This window comes from Salmo trutta, chromosome 27, assembly GCF_901001165.1.
Source record: "Salmo trutta chromosome 27, fSalTru1.1, whole genome shotgun sequence".
In the NCBI taxonomy this organism is placed as follows: Eukaryota; Metazoa; Chordata; class Actinopteri; order Salmoniformes; family Salmonidae; genus Salmo; species Salmo trutta.
Window position 1 is genome coordinate 23,259,535 of NC_042983.1, and position 20,967 is coordinate 23,280,501.

At 43.4% G+C, this 20,967-nt stretch overlaps 1 protein-coding gene across 1 annotated transcript; it reads left to right on the forward strand.

The window, feature by feature from the left end:
- The first annotated feature begins 350 nt into the window (after positions 1-350).
- Positions 351-11,048, forward strand: LOC115164066 (cationic amino acid transporter 4). The gene is made up of 6 exons (XM_029716183.1): positions 351-461; positions 1,639-2,695; positions 2,890-3,608; positions 3,792-3,836; positions 8,773-8,881; positions 10,831-11,048. Exons 2-6 carry the CDS (start codon positions 1,714-1,716, stop codon positions 11,046-11,048), a joined length of 2,073 nt encoding a protein of 690 aa, XP_029572043.1. The 5' UTR covers positions 351-461; positions 1,639-1,713.
- The last annotated feature ends 9,919 nt before the right edge of the window (positions 11,049-20,967 follow it).

Sequence of the window (20,967 nt, forward strand, 5' to 3'; positions counted from 1 at the left end):
AAATTGTGATAATGATAATGTTATTTTAGCATAAGAGCTGTTTGCAATTTCAGCCTGATTTGGTGGGATGGAGTTTTGGCCAAAAGGCTTGCCCTCCCACTCAGACCACTCCCAGACAGTCTTAGCTAAATTCTTGCTTGAGAAATTGCTCTTTGCTAAAAAGCTATTGAAAACAATCACAGTAAGGTACTTCATTGTTACCCAGAAATGATTTGAAATTAAGATAAAAACGGCTGCATTGGACCTTTAAACGCTGGCGTTGCGCGTGACCTTATCTGACGGCTGACCCCGTCGTCATCAGATGAACAATAAACTCGTACTGTGCCTTTAAGAATCGAGAGCTCAACTCTCTATCCTCTCGTTCTCCATCTCCACCTTTCTCCCTGTCTGTCGTTGCGGGTTTCAAAGGATATCAACCCGGCCTGAGATAGGCTACTCATAAGCGATATTCAGCATTCAAGGTAAACAAATATTTTTATTTGTTACCATATTAGAACGTTTTTTAAATCAAATATATTAGACTATATATGCAGAATAGCAGTGATGGTTGAGTTTTTCCCCTGGCTTTTGCCATAATCTACCTATTCCAACACCTTGTTCGTGCCATAATACAAATATATATAAAACGCAGACAAGTACAATTTAATAGAATAATCAGCAATCGCCATCGCTTTATTGAAATAGCCTATAGTTTGTCATTAATAACATTTGTATGAGTTTCCATTTTGTTATAAATTATTAATGTGGCTGGTTTTTGTAAAAACGACGCACTTAAAGCGATTCATTCTCGCCATGACTCCACAATTATTACACGAATCACAGTTATTATGGAGGACGAATGTATGGTCGCTTCACTTTGTATCGGTGTTTATTTCAGTAGGGAATAAAAGCTTTACGTAATGTATTTCTTGCAATGAGGGCGGCAGAACTCGCCATATGCCTGCCGTACGCAGTAATTGGAAACGGTACATCAAAAAGAGTCGGATCCCGGGCTGGTCCCATTCTATCACATAAAGCGTAGTAGCCTTTGATGATTGATTTTGGCTCCACAGCGTTTAACCTAGCCAAATAGTTGTGTGTTCGGTTAGGCTACTTTTATTTGCTGGGATATCGGTACATTTTAGTCTTCGCAGGATGAAAGCTGAATATAGCCTTACATAGGCTACAATAGGATATTACCTTCAACATTAGTCTTCAAGTGAATAGAATACGTCTCAAACAGTCAGAGCAGATCAAACAGATCTCTTTATCATGGGCAGTTATTAATCAGTAATAGGCAAAATGATATCTTTCAACACATGCATTAAATTGCATAATTTATAGATATGCCTATTTATACATTTTACATTACTCAGATAGTCCTAACTGAAATGTATCAAGCTATCCTAATAAGCCAAGTTGAAGAATATTAGTCTTCAATTGTAAAAATAGAAAAGCAATAGTTTCCACCTTCCACTTGATAAGGGCAGAGGTGTAATACAACATGCTCAGAAATAGGCAGCGGTGATGAGGGGATGGAGTCATTCAGATAAAGGTTAGATGAAGCCCTCATAAGGATGAGTTGCTTTTGTCTACCTGCTCTGCGGTCACAGGCTTTGTCCCTGTATGATGGTATGTATATGTATTTTTGTCTCTCAGGCCAGTTGATCAGGAGGAGAATGGATCCAGTTTGAGCATCTTGACTGATAAGTTGCCGAGTGTGATCCTGTAACCATGGCGACCTGTGGGCGTGGCTGCGTCCCGGCAGTGCGTTTCTGCCAAAGGCTGAACCGACTGAAGACCCTGGATGATGACTTGATGGTGACATCAATGAAACGCTGCCTGACCATGGTGGACCTGGCCCTGCTGGGTGTTGGTGGCATGGTGGGCTCTGGCCTCTACGTCCTGACAGGCACTGTGGCCAAGGACACCGCGGGACCTGCCGTGGTCCTCTCCTTCCTCATAGCAGGCATCGCCTCCCTGATGGCCGCCCTCTGCTATGCTGAGTTCGGAGCTCGCGTGCCCAGAACGGGCTCAGCCTACATGTTCACCTATGTTTCTTGTGGAGAGATATGGGCCTTTCTCATTGGCTGGAACGTAGTGTTGGAGTACATGATTGGTGGGGCCGCGGTGGCACGGGCGTGGAGTGGTTACCTGGACTCCATGTTTAACCACACTATCCAGAACTACACAGAGAACCACATAATGAAGTGGAATGTTCCCTATATCGCCCACTACCCTGACCTGCTGGCCGCCGGGATTCTAGTGGTTGCCACCATCTTCATAACCTTCGGAGTGCGAGTCTCCTCTTGGCTGAACCACATCTTCTCCGCTGTTAGTCTGGTTGTCATACTCTTCATCTTGGTGTTTGGCTTCGTGCTGGCCGACCCAGTCAACTGGAGCCAGAAAGAAGGAGGTTTTGCACCGTTCGGTGTGTCTGGGGTTATGGCGGGCACAGCGACCTGCTTTTACGCATTTGTTGGCTTCGATGTGATTGCAGCCTCCAGTGAGGAGGCAAAGAACCCCCAGCGAGCCATTCCCATGGCCACAGCCATCTCCTTGTGCATGGCAGCCACAGCCTACATCCTGGTCTCCACTGTCCTCACTCTCATGGTGCCCTGGCACTCCCTCGATCCCAACTCAGCTCTGTCTGACGCCTTCTTCCGCCGAGGCTACAGCTGGGCTGGCTACATCGTGGCAGTAGGGTCCATCTGTGGTAAGTGTCTCTTGAAAGACTTAGCCACTGTAACCACACCAATGTATCATGTCATTGAGTTTCTTTGGGTCAGTTGATGATATAATTGATTGAAGGGCAAATGTGTATGACTTTTATTTATCTTGACTTCATACAGTAGCTCTCTGTTTTGATTGCATTGATGATCATGTGACTCTGTCCATCCCCTGTTCCAGCCATGAACACAGTGCTCCTCAGCAACCTCTTCTCCCTCCCTCGGATTGTTTACGCTATGGCGGAGGATGGCCTCTTCTTCGCCTTCTTCGCCAAAGTCAACCCTGTCACCAAGGTCCCTGTGAATGCCATCTTGGTGTTTGGCCTCCTCATGGCCGTCATGGCCCTCATCTTTGACCTGGAGGCTCTGGTCCAGTTCCTGTCCATCGGCACCCTCCTGGCCTACACCTTTGTGGCAGCCAGTGTCATCGTGCTGCGCTTCCAGCCTGAGAAGGAAAAGACCAGTTCCAAGGCTAACTCCACTACCTCCCCTAACACCAACTACAACCCAGAGCCCTCACCCGAAGCCTCAGAGTCCCAGATCATAGCTCAGGACAGCGGGGAGCTGAAGGAGTATGAGTCCTTCTCAGACAAGCTACAGCTGGTGGAGATGCAGAAGACCAGGGAACGCAGCGCCCCAGGGGTGTTGAAGGCCCGCTGGGAGCCCTACCTGGGCAGGGTGCTGGGGAACTTTGAGCCGGGGGAGGTGGTGGCCTTCTCTGTGCTGGCGGTGATGGTGAGCTCTGTGTCCCTCTGTGCCGTGTTTGTGTTTGGGAGTAACCAGCTGCAGCTGCCTACATGGAGCTTCGCCGTGCTAATAGTAGTGTTTGGCTCAACCTTCCTCCTCAGCCTGGTCGTCATATATGCCCATGAACCACATATCAACACCAAAACCTTCCAGGTGAGCCAAACAAATTCTCAGTTTTTCATTTTATGTCTGCTCATATGCCCAAAGTGTAAATGCAAAGCAGTTCACAACTTTGTTGACTTTTACTTTATTGTATATGCCTACACATAAAGTTAGGGGAGTAGAACTAAACCCTCGCCTTAGAATTATTAGTTGTATAACGTTGTCTGCCTGCAGAGTTTCAAGCAGACCACCATAGTCCATATGCCCAAGAATGCCAAGGTAACCTGTCTAAATGACTATCGCCCCATTGCACTCACATCTGCAGCCATGAAATGCTTTGAAAGGCTGGTCATGTTTCACATCAACACCATCATCAAATCAATTAATCAAATATATTTATAAAGCCCTTCTTACATCAGCTGATGTCACAAAGTGCTGTAAAGAAACCCAGCCTAAAAACCCAAACAGCAAGCAATGCAGGTGTAGAAGCAAGGTGGCTAGGAAAATATTCCCTAGAAAGGCCAGAACCTAGGAAGAAACCTAGAGAGGAACCAGGCTATGAGGGGTGGCCAGTCCTCTTCTGGCTGTGCCGGGGGGAGATTATAACAGAACATGGCCAAGATGTTCAAATGTTCATAGATGACCAGCTGGGTCAAATAATAATAATCACAGTGCTTGTAGAGGGAGCCAACAGGTCCACACCTCAGGAGTAAATGTCAGTTGGCTTTTCATAGCCGATCATTCAGACTATCTCTACCGCTCCTGCTGTCTCTAGAGAATTGAAAACAGCAGGTCTGGGACAGGTAGCACGTCCAATGAACATGTCAGGGTTCCATAGCTGCAGGCAGAACAGTTGAAACTAGAGCAGCAGCACGACCAGGTGGACTGGGGACAGCAAGGAGTCATCAGGCCAGTTAGTCCTGAAGCATGGTCCTAAGGCTCAGGTCCTCCGAGAGAGAGAAAGAAAGAAAGAAAGAAAGAAAGAAAGAGAGAGAAGAAAGAGAGAGAGAGTGAAAAAGAGAGAGAGAATTAGAGAGAGCATACTTAAATTCACACAGGACACCGGATAAGACAGGAGAAATACTCCAGATATAACAGACTGACCCTAGCCCCCCAACACATAAACTATTGCAGCATAAATACTGGAGGCTGTGAATGGAGGGGTCGGGAGACACTGTGGCCCCGTCCGACGATACCCCCGGACAGGGCCAAACAGGCAGGATATAACCCCACCCACTTTGCCAAAGCACAGCCCCCACACCACTAGAGGGATACCTTCATCCACCAACTTATCATCCTGAGACAAGGCCGAGTATAGCCCACGAAGATCTCCCCCATGGCACAAACTCAAGAGGGGTGCCAACCCGGACAGGAAGATCACGTCAGTGACTCAACCCACTCAAGTGAAGCACCCGTCCTAGGGTCAGCATGGAAGAGCACCAGTAAGCCAGTGACTCAGCCCCTGTAATAGGGTTTGAGGCAGAGAATCCCAGACACCCTGAACCCACTCCAATTTGCATACCGCCCCAACAGATCCACAGATGACGCAATCTTTATTATACTCCACACTGCCCATTCCCACCTGGACAAGAGGAACACCTATGACAGAATGCTCTTCATTGACTACAGCTCAGCGTTCAACACCAGAGTGCCCTCCAAGCTCATCACTAAGCTAAGGACCCTGGGACTGAACACCTCCCTCTGCAACTGGATCCTGGACTTCCTGATGGGCCAACCCCCAGGTGGTTAGGGTAGAGAACAACACATCCATCACGCTGACCCTCAACACGGGTGCGTGCTTAGTCCCCTCCTGTAATCCCTGTTCACCCAAGACTGCGTGGCCACACAACTCCAACACTACGTGGCCGCACAACTCCAACACCATCATTAAGTTTGCTGACGACACGACGTGGTAGGCCTGATCACCGATGACAATGAGACAGCCTATAGAGAGGTCAGAGACAACAACCTCTCCTTCAACGTCAGCAAGACAAAGGAGCTGATCGTGGACTACTGGAAATGTAGGGCCGAGCCCCCATTCACATCGATAGGGCTGTAGTGGAGCAGGTCGAGAGCTTCAAGTTCCTCACATCACTAAGGATCTATCATGTTCCACACACACCAACAGAGTCGTGAAGAGGGCACGACAATATCTCTTCCCCCTCAGGAGAATGAAAAGATTTGGCATGGGCCCTCAGATCCTCAAAAAGTTATACAGCTGCACCATTGAGTGCATCTTGACTGGCTGCATCACCGCTTGGTATGGCAACTGCTTGGCATCCGACCGCAAGACGCTATAGAGGATAATACGTACGGCCCAGTACATCACTGGGGCCGAGCTCAATGCCATCCAGGACCTCTATACCAGGCAATGTCAGAGGAAGCCCCTAAAAATTGTCTTAGACTCCAGCCACCCAAGTCATAGACTGTTCTCTCTGCTACCGCATGGCAAGTGATACTGATGTACAAAGTCTGGAACCAACAGGACCCTGAAAACCTTCTACCCCCAAGCCATAAGACTGCTAAATAGTTAGCCCTGGTAGCTATTTGGTTAACTACAGTTGAAGTCGGAAGTTTACATACACTTAGGTTGGAGTCATTAAAACTCGTTTTTCAACCACTCCACAAATTTCTTGTTAACAAACTATAGTTTTGGCAAGTCGGTTAGGACATCTACTTTGTGCATGACACAATTAATTTTTCCAACAATTGTTTACAGACAGATTATTTCACTTATAATTCACTGTATCACAATTCCAGTGGGTCAGAATTCCACATACACTAAGTTGACTGCCTTTAAACAGCTTGGAAAATTCCAGAAAATTATGTAATGGCTTTAGAAGCTTATGTTAGGCTAATTGACATCATTTGAGTCAATTGGAGGTGTGCCTGTGGATGTATTTCAAGGCCTACCTTCAAACTCAGTGCCTCTTTGCTTGACATCATGGGAAAATCAAAAGAAATCAGCCAAGATCTCAGAAAAAAATTGTAGACCTCCACAAGTCTGGTTCATCCTTGGGAGCAATTTCCAAACGCCTAAAGGTACCACGTTCATCTATACAAACAATAGTACGCAAGTATAAACACCATGGGACCATGCAGCCGTCATACCGCTCAGGAAGGAGACGTGTTCTGTCTTCTAGAGATGAACATACTTTGGTGCGAAAGGTGCAAATCAATCCCAGAACAACAGCAAAGGACCTTGTGAAGATGCTGGAGGAAACAGCAGTAAAACGAGTCCTATATTGACATAACCTGAAAGGCCGCTCAGCAAGGAAGAAGTCACTGCTCCAAAACCGCCATAAAAAAAGCCAGACTACAGTTTGCAACTACACATGGGGACAAAGATCGTACTTTTTGGAGAACTGTTCTCTGGTCTGATGAAACAAAAATAGAACTGTTTGGCCATAATGACAATCGTTATGTTTGGAGAAAAAAGGGGGAGACTTGCAAGCCAAAGAACACCATCCCAACCGTGAAGCACGGGGGTAGCAGCATCACATTGTGGGGGTGCTTTGCTGCAGGAGGGATTGGTGCACTTCACAAAATAGATGGCTTTATGAGGAAGGAAAATTATGTGGCTATATTGAAGCAACATCTCAAGACATCAGTCAGGAAGTTAAAGCTTGGTTGCAAATGGGTCTTCCAAATAGAGTCTGGCTTTTTTATGGCGGTTTTGGAGCAGTGGCTTCTTCCTTGCTGAGCGGCCTTTCAGGTTATGCCTATATAGGACTTGTTTTACTGTGGATATAGATACTTTTGTAACTGTTTCCTCCAGCATCTTCACAAGGTCCTTTGCTGTTGTTCTGGGATTGATTTGCACTTTTCGCACCAAAGTACGTTCATCTCTAGGAGACAGAACGCGTCTCCTTCCTGAATTGTAACTATCTGCATTGACCCTTTTTAATTAACTTTTTTGACTCATCACATACGCTGCTGCTACTGTTTAATATCTGTCACTTTATTCCTAGTTATATATAGATATAGATTCTACCTCAATTACCTCGTACCCCTGCACATCAACTCAGTACTGGTACCCTGTGTACACTGACTATACAAAACATTCAGAGCACCTGCTCTTTCCATGACATAGACTAACCAGGTGAATCCAGGTGAAAGCTATGACCCCTTATTGATGTCACTTGTTAAATCCACTTCAGTCAGTGTTGATGGAGGGGAGGATACAGGTTAAAGAAGTATTTTTAAGCCTAGATACAATTGAGACATGGATTGTGTATGTGTGCCATTCAGAGTGTGAATGGGCAAGACAAAAAATGTAAGTGCCTTTAAACAGGGTATGGTAGTAGATGCCAGGCACACCAGTTTGTCAAAAACTGCAACGCTGCTGGGTTTTTCACGCTCAACATTTTCCCGTGTGTATAAAGAATGGTCCACCATCCAAAGGACATCCAGCCAACTTGACACAACTGTGGGAAGCATTGGAGTCAACATGGGCCATCATCCCTGTGGAACGCTTTCAACACTTTGTAGAGTTCATGCCTTGAAGGTGTTCCTAATGTTTGGTATACTCAGTGTATATAGCCAAGTTATCGTTACTCAATGCATATTTATTGTTAATTTTCTATTATTTATCTATTTTCTTTCTCTGCATTGTTGGGAAGGGCCCGTAAGTAAGCATTTCACTGTTAGTCTACACCTGTTGTTTACGAAGCATGTGACAAATACCATTTTATTTGCGCAAACAGCCTGTTATATTTCCCTAAGTCTTTATGTAGTTATGATAAACTAAGAATACTCTGTGTTTTAAGACTTTTTTCTAGCTGTCTCTCCACCTTTAAATATGTTAAATTCTACTCAGTCTGACTCGAGCGCAGTAGATAGGAACTGCAACATTTAATGTGACATTTTCACCCAGCTCTGAAGCTGTCACAGCAGACACTCACTCTCTGCTGTGTGGTTGATCTGCTGTTCATACAAAATAAAAGCTGTTTCTGTGAGCTCAAGCAGGGCCCACGTTCCCTCTGGCACCAACCTAATATAATATCTTGTCATTAAGACCTGATCATTCTGCTGAATTATATTAAGTACTCCTATTGGGACTTTTAATATTTTAGTCAAGACTAGTGGTCTTTTAGGCTCTCCAACTTCCTTTTTTTCAATGACAAACACTTATTGAATTAAGGAAGGCATTGATTATTTGACACATTTTAATACATGTCAGAATGATGGTTGTTTGCTGTTGTCATTCTTCTAGGTACCCTTGGTCCCATTCATCCCTGGTGCAAGCATCCTCATGAATGTGTTCCTAATGCTGAAGCTCAGCCCAATGACCTGGATCCGCTTTACCGTATGGGTGGCTGCAGGTAAGATTACTTCCACTAATGGCACAAATATGTGTTGTGTGAGGACCATGTGCTATGTACCTCAGACACGTCCTGTAAACCAAACATCATGTCAGACAGAACTGGAGCTGTTGCATTCAATGGTTGAAATACTGTGCCTCTTAACCTAAATGATCGATTAATGGTATGGATATTTATTACTGGTTGATCATAGACAATAGGATATGAAACAGGGCTTTATTAAATTATTAGTACATAGCACATGTTTGTATTAAAACATATGCAGGTTACTTTTTGTGTTTACAGAGAGTAAACCTACCAAGTAAGTCAAGGCCTGACTGGAGTGAGTTAACCCTTTCCTAGCCTGCGCCTGCTGCAGTTCGAAGATATTTAGGCTACATAGCGCATTGATGTGAATCACACTGCTGCTCTCTAATTTATTTGCGCCTTACATATTGTGGTTTTTGTGGATGGCTGTTCACAAATGTATATGCTGTGTATTTTAACCCAATAATGGTTGAATTGAAGAAGTTTAAACTGCTTATCAATCATTGTTTTTTCGATCAGTAGTGTATTCATTACGGAAACCATTTACTGTTGAAGAACCAAATGGAAGCAAACAGAGCAAAACTAGAGTTTCTGTTGGACAAATTCAGGTAGGTCCCTCCCTGTTTTGTTCCGTTTGCTTCCGTTTAAGAAACGTTTTGCAACAGAATTGGAGTAATGAATACGCCCCAGTGGACAGCCAGTGAAAAAAGCACTCTTGCAACAGCTGCAATGCGGATCCTAGCCTATGGAATAAAAGTTTGAGTTCATCCCTTCTAAACTGCCTCATGGTATTGTGCTCCATTATTGTAAGAAACAAGTTTAATTTAAGAAGACCACTAGTGGGGCTTTTATTCTCTTCGTGGAAAATTACCATCTAGTTTTTCACATGCAAATAGCACTTTCGGTAGTGCTCAAAGCACGCTATTCCGAGTGCTGCATTTTTTTTTGCAGTTCGAGGCAATGAGCCTTATCAGTCCTCCATGACAACAAAATCAAAAACAACAGATTAGGCTGATTAGTCCTTAGTTTTTGGGTTATGCTCAGATAAAACAATTTGGCTGATCTATATTTCCATATGAATCTATATTTCCATCTTTTCAATTTATATTCTTGAAGATCAATGGGTTTTAAATTAATTGGAATGACTGGAAATCTGGCAGACCCAGTTAGATTTTTTTTAATTTAAAGATATAGCCTAATCATATTATCTGTAGTAGAAAGCGATGGGTTACATAACCAACCCATAAAGAAAAATGCAACATCCATTTATGGCCAGCCATGTAAACTCTAACATTGATTTATCCTGCAATAGAGGTATTAATATTTGTCTTCTTCTAATGCTTCTTAAACAGGTTGATATTTATTGGGACGAGTCTTGTCCTTGAGGCAAAACGGAGCGATTTCTGCTAGATGGGTCAGCTGCAAATTCAAAATGGTCTATATTGTAAAAATCTATGAAAACAAAAAATGTGCATTTTGGTCTTCATTTAAGGTTAGGGTTAGGCATTAGGGTTAGCAGTGTGGTTAAGTTCAGGTTTAAAATCACATTTTATGACTTTGTGCCAGCTACTAACCTGGCGAAAGTAATCTAAAAGTAACTGAAAGTAATCTGATTACATTACTGAGTTTGGGAAATCCAAACGTTACGTTACTGATTGCAATTTTGTTCAGGTAGGCCTAACTAATAACTGTAACGGATTACATTTAGAAAGTAACCTACCCAACCCTGCCTGCCCACAGAGGCTTGACAGGGGCTGGGCCATGTCTAAGTAATCAATTCCTAGCACCATATTCCTGCTATAGCTGTGTCTTCTCAATGGATAAGCACATACAGTATGACAGTATAACAATAACAATAGCATATTTGTGTGATTCTGTAAGCATGTGTTTTGGTCCTAACAGTATATGTTGCACCTTTCTAGGTCTACTGGTGTATTTTGGCTATGGGATATGGCACAGTAAGGAGGGCCTGAGGGAGCTGCAGCCCAAGGACATGGCTGCCAGGTACGTGGTGCTCCCTAGTGGCAGCCTGGTAGAGACAGTCCAGTCAGTGCAGCCGAACGGACATGGGGACGCCAGCGCCCTCCACACCACCCCCTCCCCCGCCCAGTCTGCTGAAGAGCAGCAGGCAAAGAGATGATGTGTAGGACTAGGAAGGGAGCCATTTTTATTTCAGTGGGCCGTTATCATCTATCTGCTCCTACTCATACATTACCTCACTCTCTTCTCTTCTGACTTCCCTCTCGTGACTGGCCTCATACAATCAGTGTGTACTGCCACAAGGCTGTGTTTCTCTGCATTAGTAAGCACACATCACACAATGAGATTTACGCTCTCTCATTATGAAACATATTTATATTTATTTTTCCATATTTTATCTGTTAATATGGGAACATAGTAATAAAGCTATCTAGCATTGTTTAGGATATTGCTATTGGTTATAATCACTGTATTTATTTAATGGTAGATAAACCAGCACAGGTGTTATTTCCTTGTTAGCATTTCTCTCAACTCCTCAATTGATCCGCTTTTTAATGTCTCCCAGTCACTTGAATGTGTTTGTAAGTAGGATGGTGCTTTTGATCATAGCATACATTGAGTCATGTTGATTTGCTGCATTTTTTGTTTTGCAAGCACTGGAATGAATGGACCTTTTTTAGACACATCCATGTACAAACACATATTCACATTTGCTTTCTCTCGCTCACACAAACACACACACACACACACACACACACACACACACACACACACACACACACACACACACACACACACACACACACACACACACACACACACACACACACACACACAAACACAAACACACACAAGCATTATTCTTGCCTGAAGAGAGACTAGGTTCTGTCAGTGGGTCATGTGGGTCCACTTACAACCCCTGGGACCACCTCAAGATCCCCCTCAGTCCCCCACACTGGTGGCTGCTCAGCCAAATGCAAATCATTTACATACATTTTCTGTTTTCATGATTATTTCGGACTTGTTTCATGTAGTTTCTGAGCTGTGAAACAGTATATTTTATCATTTTAGTTTTGCATTTCACTGATGGCATATCACACACATATTATGTTCTATTTTGGGATGTTTTTGTACCTCGCTTCGTATCATAATGACCCGGCTCCACTTGTTAATGTTCTCTGTCTCCATCACTCTCTTCTTCTAAGGCGGAGTAGACCTTTCAACCTCTCACTTAATCCACTGACTCCCATCCAATGACCTCATTCACTCTTATGTGTCCCAGATTTTGCAGTCTCAATCAACCTAATATCTACTGAGAAGGGTTTTTTTCCCAATGCACAATAACTAGACAGCGACCCATTCCCCTTCTGTGTGCTAGCATGAGATTAGATTATACAACCATCTGATATAAAAGCATCTGGATTATTTTAGCTATGGTTTTGTTCTCATTTCTCCTCATACACAAGAGTGATAATGCGAGACGAAAGTTATAAACATGTGTTTTAATATATGCTTTTTGTAAGGCAAGCACAAACCCAGTTCATGATGTACCCGAACAGGGTATTTGGTGGTGCTGCTGCTTAGAAGCATATTAACAAACAGGAAATGGGTGTTTTGTCAGACTATGCCAGCCATAGGACATCTCTTATCCTCATGAGGCCTCTGTAATCCGACAGATTTGCAGCAGTCCCTGCAGTTGCCCAATAGCTTGATCTAGATTACACACACGCACAGATCACTCTCACTCACAGTGCTGGATTACACTGACCGCCTCAGAGAGGGATTGCACTCTCACACCCAGTTACTCACTACCCTCTCTGATAGCACAGTGTTCGAGAGGGCAGTAAGATTTCATGACAATGTAACAATGTCTCAGCGTGATAATCGTAACATTCCCATAGCTAAAGTTTTCAGTCAAATCCTGAGAACTGATTATTTTGTTACCTATATAAGGTGTATATTTGTCTGTTTGTCACGTTTGGAGATTGCGGTAAAACATCTACCATTTATTTGTATAGTAATAATGTAACTACAACATTGCCTTGATGTTATTAGCGTTTTGTATATATCACAGTCCTTAGAATGATGAAAAATAAGCATGAGTCCCTCACTACCGGCTACCAACCTCACAAGTGTCTGTAGCTCACCTCTTATTTATCACTATTTATTCATTATTGTAAACATACATATTTTAAACATACATTTGTTTATGTAAATATATCACACATGCAACCAATGGCCTTAAATATGTTTTCATGGTTACGGAATGATTCCCAAAGCATACGTGAAATGTAAACAACTTTAGTTGTTCAGGGAGCTTTTCTCCTCTATCCAAGTAGTTTACCCTGTTATAATCTCAGTATTTATTCATCGGATATTATATTGTAAACTGCTATATTCCATTCAATTGATTTCAACAACAGATACAGCCTTTGAAATAATCAAATGTTGGTAGATGTGGGGATAACAACATATTAAATGGATTTTTGTACAACTTTGCACATAGTTTAAGATTTTAACTGCAAACGACTGTATGTGTCTCTCTACCAGTGTGTCTCTGTTTTTCCTGCGTGGGCAAGTGACAGGTGTTGACACTATGGTGCTTTTGGCAAGCTGAACATTTCCTCACCTCGATGAGTTACGTTCTCTGTCTTCTGTGGCAGTAAGCACAGTGCGCTATGAGCTCTGACTGTACCTATGTACTCTGTACTTACACATCCAAATTGTAAGTATTTTTTGTTGTATAAAGTCTAAAAGAAGCTGTGTTATTTCGTGACAAATAAATGTTTTGAAGCAGCATTCTGAATATTGTTATTATTACAGGGTTTCTTGCCCATACTATTAACATAACTAAATAGATTATACACTGTCCATTTAGCTTTTAGAGATAAGTACTGTGTGTTAACAATTAGACTAAATCAGTTTGTCAAGCAAGAGACAAGCATACCACAGGCAACACATTAAAGACACTCCAGCTACAGTATTTATTTTACTTTTTCCATTGAAAAATTATATTACAAGTATAAATAGAGTAAATTACACACACTTAAGGGTAAACAATTGTGTTTTTCTAGACACAATTGTGAAATTGAAGGAGTTGATGGGTGCTCTCTAATGTCCCCCCCCCCCCCCCCCCCCCCCACAATAGAGCACAACAGAGGCCACCCGCCCACTTGTGCCATGTTATTTGGTATTTGGTATTTTATTAGGATCCCCATTAGCTGTTGCAAAAGCAGCAGCTACTCTTCCTGGGGTCCACACAAAACATGAAACATAATACAGAACATCATTAGAGAAGAACAGCTCAAGGACAGAACTACATACATTTTTAAAAAGGCACACGTAGCCGACATATCAATGCATACACACAAACTATCTAGGTCAAATAGGGGAGAGGCGTTGTGCCGCGAGGTGTTGCTTTATCTGTTTTTGAAACCAGGTTTGCTGTTTATTTGAGCAATATGAGATGGAAGGAAGTTCCATGCAATAAGGGCTCTATATAATACTGTACGTTTTCTTGAATTTGTTCTGGATTTGGGGACTATGAAAAGACCCCTGGTGACATGTCTGGTGGGATAAGTAGTGTGTCAGAGCTGTGTGTAAGTTGACTATGCAAATATTTTGGGATTTTCAACACATTAATGTTTCTTAAAAAGGAAGAAGTGATGCAGTCAGTCTCTCCTCAACTCTTAGCCAAGAGAGACTGGCATGCATAGTATTTATATCAGCCCTCTGATTACATTTAAGAGCAAAACATGCCGCTTTGTTCTGGGCCAGCTGCAGCTTAACTAGGTCTTTCCTTGCAGCACTGGACCACACGACTGGACAATAATCAAGATTAGACAAAACTAGAGCCTGCAGAACTTGCTTTTTGGAGTGTGGTGTCAAAAAAGCAGAGCATGTCTTTATTACGGCTAGACCTCTCCCCATCTTTGCAACCATTGAATCTATATGTTTTGACCATGACAGTTTACAATCTAAGGCAACGCCAAGTAATTTAGTCTCCTCAACTTGTTCAACCGCCACACCATTCATTAACAGATTCAGCTGAGGTCTAGAACTTAGAGAATGATTTGTACCAAATACAATGCACTTAGTTGTAGAGATGTTCAGGACCAGTTTATTACTGGCCACCCATTCCAAAACAGACTGCAACTCTTTGTTAAGGATTTCAGTGACTTCATTAGCTGTGGTTGCTGATGCGTTTATGGTTGAATCATCAGCATACATGGACACACATGCTTTGTTTAAAGCCAGTGGCAGATCATTGGTAAAAATAGAAAAGAGTAGAGGGCCTAGAGAGCTGCCCTGCGGTACACCACATTTTACATGTTTGACATTAGAGATGCTTCCATTAAAGAAACTCTTTGAGTTCTATTCGATAGAGAGCTTTGAATCCATGATATGGCAGAGGTTGAAAAGCCATAGCACTTAAGTTCTCAACAACAGGTTATGGTCAATAATATCAAAGGCTGCACTGAAATCTAACAGTACAGCTCCCACAATCATCTTTCAACCAATCATCAGTCATTTGTGTCAGTGCAGTACATGTTGAGTGCCCTTCTCTATAAGAATGCTGAAAGTCTGTTGTTAATTTGTTTGTTTTGTCAAACACAATTTTTTTCCCAACAATTTTCTAAGAGCTAGACCAACTGAAACTGAAGTCCCGGGAATCAAGGTTGCTGATAGGCTGAATAGGATGTGATGATAAGTATTTGGCGTGACCTTGAACAATAAGACACTAACAAAAGGTGGGGTCCTCTGAATAGGCACACGATACAATTGCAATCAGTCGATATAATCAACAACTATCATCAGGAATCAAGCGATATGAATCAGACAGTGGGGCACCGCCTGACCCACTAGTTGGTCAGAAGTTTCAAATCATGGTGTAGATGTATTGTAGATCGAATAGCACTCAAGAAATGTTCCTGCCTATTATGGATCATATTAGCGGGCTATCCAACACTTAAAAGAAACACCCTCGTCCACTTATCCTCGCCTTATATCTTTGGGGGAATCCCCATTGCCATCTTGGGGAGCGGTCCAAATGATTAGCCAAGCAAGGGAAGTTTGCAACTTAAGGCCCCCCTCCCTCGTTTTTAGTCGAGTTTGCGAGTGTACAATTATGTTCACTCTGTGCCTGAAACTACCCATAATTCAATTTGCGACAATTGCACATCCGCTAAGAAAAGTCAGCGAAAACTTAAAAACAAAATCAATGGAGAAGTCAACATACAAGTCTAAGTAAAAATGAATGTAAATAAGTTAGAAATTGTGCTACTAATGCACATGACGGCACAAACACGTCTCGTAAAAGGTAAATATGTTTTTGTTCTTTTGGAAATAGTAGAAATAAAACATTTTCCTTTTTCAGAAATTCCAGCTAGGCAGGCTAACGTTATTTAGCTAATTAATTTGCTAGCTATCATACAGCAGGTGTATATTAATAATTATATATTTAATATAAGTAGACATGCACTCATAGCGCATATAAAGCACCCACAAGCTACAGGTGGCTGAAAACACAATCATCGCGAATGCTCTTTTGTTTAATCATTACCCGTTTGGGGGAAGTAGGCTGTGATTCGATGATAAATTAACAGGCACCGCATTGATTATATGCAACGCAGGACAAGCTAGTTAAACTAGTAATATCATCAACCATGTGTAGTTAACTAGTGATTATGTTAAGATTGATTTTTTTTATAAGATAAGTTTAATGCTAGCTAGATACTTACCTTGGCTCCTTGCTGGACTCGCATAACAGGTGGTCAGCCTGCCACGCAGTCTCCTCGTGGATTGCAATGTAATCGGCCATAATCAGCGTCCAAAAATACCGATTACCGATTGTTATGAAAACTTGAAATCGGCCCTAATTAATCGGCCAATGCGATTAATTGGTCGGCTTCTAGTTCAGGTCTGGAGTTTGGGCTGGCCATGACAGGGTCTTGATCTGGTGGTCCTCCATCCACACCTTGATTGACCTGGCTGTGTGGCATGGAGCATTGTCCTGCTGGAAAAACCAATCCTCAGAGTTGGGGAACATTGTCAGAGCAGAAGGAAGCTAGTTTTCTTCCAGGACAACCTTGTACGTGACTTGATTCATGCGTCCTTCACAAAGACAAATCTGCCCGATTCCAGCCTTGCTGAATCACCCCAGATCATCACTGATCCTCCAAATTTCACAGTGCGTGCGAGACACTGTGACTTGTAGGCCTCTCCAGGTCTTGCACCCACTGTGAAATTTGGTGGAGGATTCGCTCGGAGGTGTCCGCATGGTCCTAATGCACACTGGGGGGGGACAAAAATGCAATTTCAAAATGTAGGGGGGACATGTCCAGACGTGACGCTTGGCATTCAGGCTAAAGAGTTCAATCTTGGTTTCATCAGACGAGAGAATCCTGTTTCTCATGGTCTGAGAGTCTGTAGGTGCCTTTTGGCAAACTCCAAGCAGGCTGTCATGTGCTTTTTACTGAGGAATGGTTTCCGTCTCTGGCTGCCGTTTCATGGGCTCTTAACCAACCATGCTATTTTGTTTGTTTTTTCCCAAAAAAATTTACTTATTTTGTACATAATGTCTCTTATGACCGAAAAGAGCTTCTGGAAATCAGAACAGCGATTACTCACCTTGAACTGGATGAAGAATTTCTCTTTAATGAGTCGGACCACAGGGATTTACTCCAGACACCCGAACAGGCCCTCATCCCTGTCATTCGCAGTAGAAAGAGACAAAAAAGATATCGCAGGGAGAGATCGGGGTGCCTTGTGAGGATCCGCCGATGAGTGGCTAATCTGCCCTTGCCATCCATACAACTGGCCAACGTATAATCGCTGGAAAATAAATTGGACGAGCTACAAGCATATATATCCTACCAACGGGATATTAAAAACTGTCATATCTTATGTTTCACCGAGTCGTGGCTGAACAACGACATGAATAACATACAGCTGGTGGGTTATACACTGCATCGGCAGTATAGAACAGCAGCCTCTGGTAAGACAAGGGTTGGCGGTCTATGTATATTTGTAAACAACAGCTGGTGCACGATATCTAAGGAAGTCTCGAGCTATTGCTCGCCTGAGGTACAGTATCTCATGATAAACTGTAGACCACATTATCTACCTAGAGAGTTTTCATCTGTATTTTTCGTAGCTGTCTACATACCACCAAGACGGCACTCAATGAGCTGTATACCGTCATAAGAAAACAGGAAAGCGCTCATCCAGAGGCGGCGCTCCTAGTGGCCGAGGACTGTAATGCAGGGAAACTTAAATCCGTTTTACCAAAATTCTATCAGCATGTTAAATGTGCAACAAGAGGCAAAAACACTCTAGACCACCTTTACTCCACACATAGAGACGCGTACAAAGATCTCCCTCGCCCTCCATTTGGCAAATCTGATCATGACTATATCCTGATTCCTGCTTACAAACAAAAACTAAAGCAGGAAGTACCAGTGACTAAGTCAACAAAAAAGTGGTCAGATGAAGCAGATGCTAAGCTACAGGACTGTTTTGCAAGCACAGACTGGAATATGTTCCAGGATTCTTCTGATGGCATTCAGGAGTACACCACATCAGTCACTGGATTCATTAATAAGTGCATCGATGACGTCGTCCCCACAGTGGCCGTACGTACATATCCCAACCAGAAGCCATGGATTACAGGCAACATCCGCACTGAGCTAAAGGACAGAGCTGCCACTTTCAAGGAGCGGGACTCTAACCCAGAAGCTTGTAAGAAATCCTCCTATGCCCTCTGACAAACCATTTAACAGGCAAAGTATCAATACAGGACAAAGATCGAATCATACTACACCGGCTCCGATGCTCGTCAGATGTGGCAGGGCTTGCAAACTATTACAGACTACAAAGGGAAGCACAGACGAGAGCTGCCCAGTGACATGAGCCTACCAGACAAGCAAAATGTATTCTATGCTCGATTCGAGGCAAGTAACACTGAAACATGCATGAGAGCACCAGCTGTTCCGGACGACTGTGTGATCACGCTCTCCGCAGCCGATGTGAGTAAATGACTACGGACCCGTAGCACTCACGCCTGTAGCCATGAAGTGCTTCGAAAGGCTGGTCATGGCTCACATCAACACCATTATGCCAGAAACCCTAGACCCACTCCAATTTGAATACCACCCCAACAGATCCACAGATGATGCAATCTCTATTGCACTCCACACTGCCCTTTCACACCTGGACAAAAGAAACACCTATGTGAGAATGCTGTTCATTGACTACAGCTCAGTGTTCAACACCATAGTGCCCTCAAAGCTCATCACTAAGCTAAGGACCCTGGGAATAAACACCTCCCTCTGCAACTGGATCGTGGACTTCCTGATGGGCCGACCCCAGTTGGTAAGGGTAGTTAACAACACATCTGCCACGCTGATCCTTAACCCGGGGGCCCCTCGGTTGTGTGCTCAGTCCCCTCCTGTACTCCCTGTTTACTCATGACTGCACGGTCAGCCATGACTCCAACACCATCATTACGTTTGCCGATGACACAACAGTGGTAGGCCTGATCACCAACAACAATGAGATAGCATATAGGGAGGAGGTCAGAGACCTGGCTGTGTGGTGCCAGGACAACAACCTCTCCCTCAACGTGATCAAGACTAAGGAGATGATTGTGGACTACAGGAAACGGAGGACCGAGCACACACCCATTCTCATCGACGGGGCTGTAGTGGAGCAGGTTGAGAGCTTGAAGTTCCTTGGTGTCCACGTCACCAACAAACTAACATGGTCCAAGCACACCAAGACAGTCGTGAAGAGGGCACGACAAAACCTATTCCCCCTCAGGAGACTGAAAAGATTTGGCATGGGTCCTCAGATCCTCAAAAGGTTCTACAGCTGCACCATCGAGAGCATCCTGACTGTTTGCATCTCTGCCTGGTATGGCAACTGCTCAGCCTCTGACCCCAAGGCGCTACAGAGGGCAGTGTTAACGGCCCAGTACATCACTGGGGCCAAGCTTCCTGCCATTCAGGACCTCTATACCAGGCGGTGTCAGAGGAAGGCCCTAAAAATTGTCAAAGACTCCAGGCACCCTAGTCTAGGTCCAAGTGGCTTCTAAACAGCTTTTACCCCCAGGCCATAATGCTACTGAACATCTAATCAAATGTCTACCCAGACTACTTGCATTGCCCCCCCTCCCCCTTTTACGCTGCTGCTACTCTCTGTTATTATCTATGCATAAGTCAACTTTTGTCCCCCTCAACTCTACCCACATGTATATATTACCTCAATTACCTCAACTAACCGGTGCACATTGACTTTGTACCGGTACCGCCTGTATATAGCCTCGATGTTGTTATTTTACTGCTGCTCTTTAATTATTTGTTACTTTATTTCTTGTTTTTTTTAGGTATTTTTTCATAAAACTCTATTGTTGGTTAAGAGCTTGTAAGTAAGCATTTCACTGTAAGGTCTTCACCTGTTGCATTCGGCACATGTGACAAATAAAATTTGATTTGATTTACCATAAATGCCTGATTGGTGGAGTGCTGCAGAGATGGTTGTCCTTCTAGAAGGTTCTCCCATCTCCACAGAGGAACTCTGGAGCTCTGTCAGAGTGACCATCGGGTTCTTGGTCAACTCTCTGACCAAGGCTCTTCATCCCCGATTGCTCAGTTTGGCCGGCAGCCAGCTCTAGGAAAAGTCTTGGTGGTTCCAAACTTCTTCCATTTAAGAATGATGGCGGCCACTGTGTTCTTGGGGACCTTCAATGCTGCAGAATTGCAAAAATCACTGAAGCTGGAGACTCATATCTCCCTCACTAACTTTAAGCATCAGCTGTCAAAGCAGCTCACAGATCATTGCACCTGTACACAGCCCATCTGTAAATAACCCATCCAACTACCTCATCCCCATATTGTTATTTATTTTTTTGATCCTTTGCACCCCAGTATCTCTACCTGCACATTAATCTTCTGCACATCTATCACTCCATTGTTTAATTGCCAATTTGTAATTACTTCGCAACTACGGCCTATTTATTGCCTTACCTCCCTAATCTTACCTCATTTGCACACACTGTATATAGATTTTTTCTATTGTGT

What these genes read in the sequence shown, in the direction of transcription:
- LOC115164066 (XM_029716183.1), top strand. Translation starts at nt 1,714, where the DNA reads ATGGCGACCTGTGGGCGTGGCTGCGTCCCGGCAGTGCGTTTCTGCCAA. An exon ending in TCAACACCAAAACCTTCCAG is followed by an intron (nt 3,609 to 3,791) that starts GTGAGCCAAACA and finishes GTCTGCCTGCAG; the next exon opens with AGTTTCAAGCAGACCACCAT. An exon ending in ATATGCCCAAGAATGCCAAG is followed by an intron (nt 3,837 to 8,772) that starts GTAACCTGTCTA and finishes TCATTCTTCTAG; the next exon opens with GTACCCTTGGTCCCATTCAT.